The sequence below is a fragment of the Penaeus chinensis genome, chromosome 37 (assembly GCF_019202785.1).
Source record: "Penaeus chinensis breed Huanghai No. 1 chromosome 37, ASM1920278v2, whole genome shotgun sequence".
In the NCBI taxonomy this organism is placed as follows: Eukaryota; Metazoa; Arthropoda; class Malacostraca; order Decapoda; family Penaeidae; genus Penaeus; species Penaeus chinensis.
Genome location: NC_061855.1, coordinates 32,770,318 through 32,772,817, shown reverse-complemented (window position 1 = coordinate 32,772,817; position 2,500 = coordinate 32,770,318). Strand labels below are relative to the sequence as shown.

The 2,500-nt window shown below is 58.9% G+C and overlaps 1 protein-coding gene across 1 annotated transcript in view; it reads left to right on the top strand.

Annotated features, from left to right (window-relative positions):
• Positions 1-2,500, top strand: part of LOC125045477 (autophagy-related protein 9A-like) — a 12,329-nt gene that overhangs the window by 9,201 nt on the left and 628 nt on the right. The window contains exon 2 of the mRNA XM_047642762.1: positions 627-2,500. This exon is cut by the window's right edge and continues 628 nt beyond it. Coding sequence (XP_047498718.1) covers positions 627-2,480 — 1,854 coding nt within the window. The 3' untranslated portion in view covers positions 2,481-2,500. The remainder of the gene's footprint in view (positions 1-626) is intronic.

The window sequence follows — 2,500 nt, the reverse complement described above, 5'->3', positions numbered from 1 at the left end:
CCCTCTCTCTCTCTCTCTCTCTCTCTCGCTCCCCTCCTCTCTCTCTCTCTCGCTCCCCCCCTCTCTCTCTCTCTCTCTCTCTCGCTCCCCCCCTCTCTCTCTCTCTCTCTCGCTCCCCCCCTCCTCTCTCTCTCTCCCCCCCCCCCTCTCTCTCGCTCCCCCCCCTCTCTCTCTCTCTCTCTCTCTCTCTCTCTCTCTCTCTCTCTCTCTCTCTCTCTCTCTCTCTCTCTCTCTACTACTACTACTACTACTACTACTACTACTACTACTATTACTCTTACTATTACTCCTACAAAAATATTTGTACTTATTATATTTCTATATTATTATACTTTAATTTTATATAAATATACTAATAATGATAATGATGACATAGTTGTCAGTATTAGTTTATATTTATGGATACTTATATAGCTGTAGTATCTATTTTGTTATTATTTTGTTGGTGGTCCGAATAATGCAAATTATTACTATCATTATTGTTATTGTTCCTATTGTTGATGTTATTTTTATTATCATTTGAATTGTATCAGTTTATCTTTTAAATTGCTCATACGGTTGCAAAGCATGTCAACATGGCGGTCCACCTGCATTTAGTGGCTAACCCCCCCTCCACGCCTTTCCAGGTTGAGCAGCGCATGTGCATCCACAAGGAGGTCCTGACGGAGCTGGACATTTACCACCGAATCCTCCGCTTCAACAACTACTTCATCGCCATGGTGAACAAGGGCATCATTCCCCTCAAGTTCGAGGTGCCGTTCACCGGCGAGGTGGTGTTCCTCACCAAGGGGCTGCGCTTCAACATCGAGATGCTGCTGTTCTGGGGCCCCGGCGCGCCCTTCAAGAACAACTGGCACCTGAGCGACGAGTACAAGCGGCTGGAGAAGCGGCAGGAGCTGGCCGAGGAGCTGAACAAGCGGATCCTGTACGTGGGCGTGGCCAACCTGGTCCTGTTCCCGTTCGTGCTGCTCTTCCAGATCCTGTACTCGTTCTTCTACTACGCCGAGGTGATCAAGCGCGAGCCGGGCAGCCTCGGCAGCCGGCGCTGGTCGCACTACGGCGAGGTGTACCTGCGCCACTTCAACGAGCTCGACCACGAGATGACGGCGCGCCTCAACCGGGGCTACAAGGCCGCCTCGCAGTACATGAACATCTTCTCGTCGCCCGTGATGGCCGTGGTGGCGCGCCACGTCGCCTTCGTGTGCGGCGCCATGTTCGCCGTGTTTGCCGCGCTCTCCGTCTACGACGAGGACGTGCTGCAGGTGGAGCACGTGCTCACGGTCATGACGATCCTGGGCGCCGTGCTGGCCGCGTGTCGCGTGTTCATCCCTGACGATAACCTCGTGTTCTGCCCGGAGATGCTGCTGCGGAAGGTGCTGGCCGAGGTGCACTACCTGCCCGACCACTGGCGCGAGAAGGCGCACACGTCCCGCGTGCGCCAGGAGTTCTCGCAGCTGTTCCAGTACCGAGTGGTGCACATGCTGGAGGAGCTGGTCTCGCCCGTGGTCACGCCGCTCATTCTCATCTTCCGGCTGCGCTTCAAGGCTCAGGACATCGTCGATTTCTATCGTAACTTCACCGTAGAGGTTGTAGGCGTGGGCGACGTGTGCTCCTTCGCCCAGATGGACATCCGAAGACACGGCAGCCCCACATGGCAGCCGGACGTGCTGTCGGAGGAGGACGGCCAGGAGGACGCGCGGAGGCCCAACATGACCACGAGTGGCGGCAAGACCGAGCTGTCGCTCCTGCACTTCACGATGACCAACCCCAAGTGGAGACCTCCGCAGGAGTCCACGGCATTTATCAACGCGCTCAGAACACAGGCACAGCGAGACATGAACGCACTTACCACGCTGCAGGAGGAGAACGCTCTCTTCTCGTCCCTGAACTCCTTATCGTGCGGCGGGCTGGGCGCGGCGACCACCAGCATGTTCAGGGCCCCCTGGATGCTGGGAGCCCCCGTGCAGCCCGGCGGGGTCCAGCAGCAGTCGTTCTGGTCCCCCCGGGGCCTCCGAGGGGGGATCTCCCACGTGGAGGGCTCCCGCCACGGCCCGAGCGGAGGCATCCTGTCCACGGTCCAGCAGAGCATGGGGCAGTCTAGCGTCGAGGGCCACATAGGGATGAGTAGTGTGACGTCGGGGCCCGTCGTGGACCCGGTGCTGGCCCCCAGTTGTCTCGGGCCGTCGTCCTTCCTCGGCCCGACCTTGCCTCAGGATCTCACCGCTGTGGACATGAGCCTCAGCACCTTGTACCTGCACGAGCTACACCAGAGACATCGGCACAGAACCACCTACACCGACGCGCCCCCGCAGCCTCCCTCGGGTCCCCAGGGGCCCCCGGGGGGAAGCTTCCAGCCGGTCCCGTTCCAGGGACGGCAGCCGCCCGGCGCGAGCGGCAGCGCCAGTGGCAGCGGAGGCGACGCGCCGTCGGTGTCGTACCAGCGAGCGCAAGAGAAGACGCCCCTTCTCGCAGAACCCTAAAGCCACAGACGAGCGCCTTG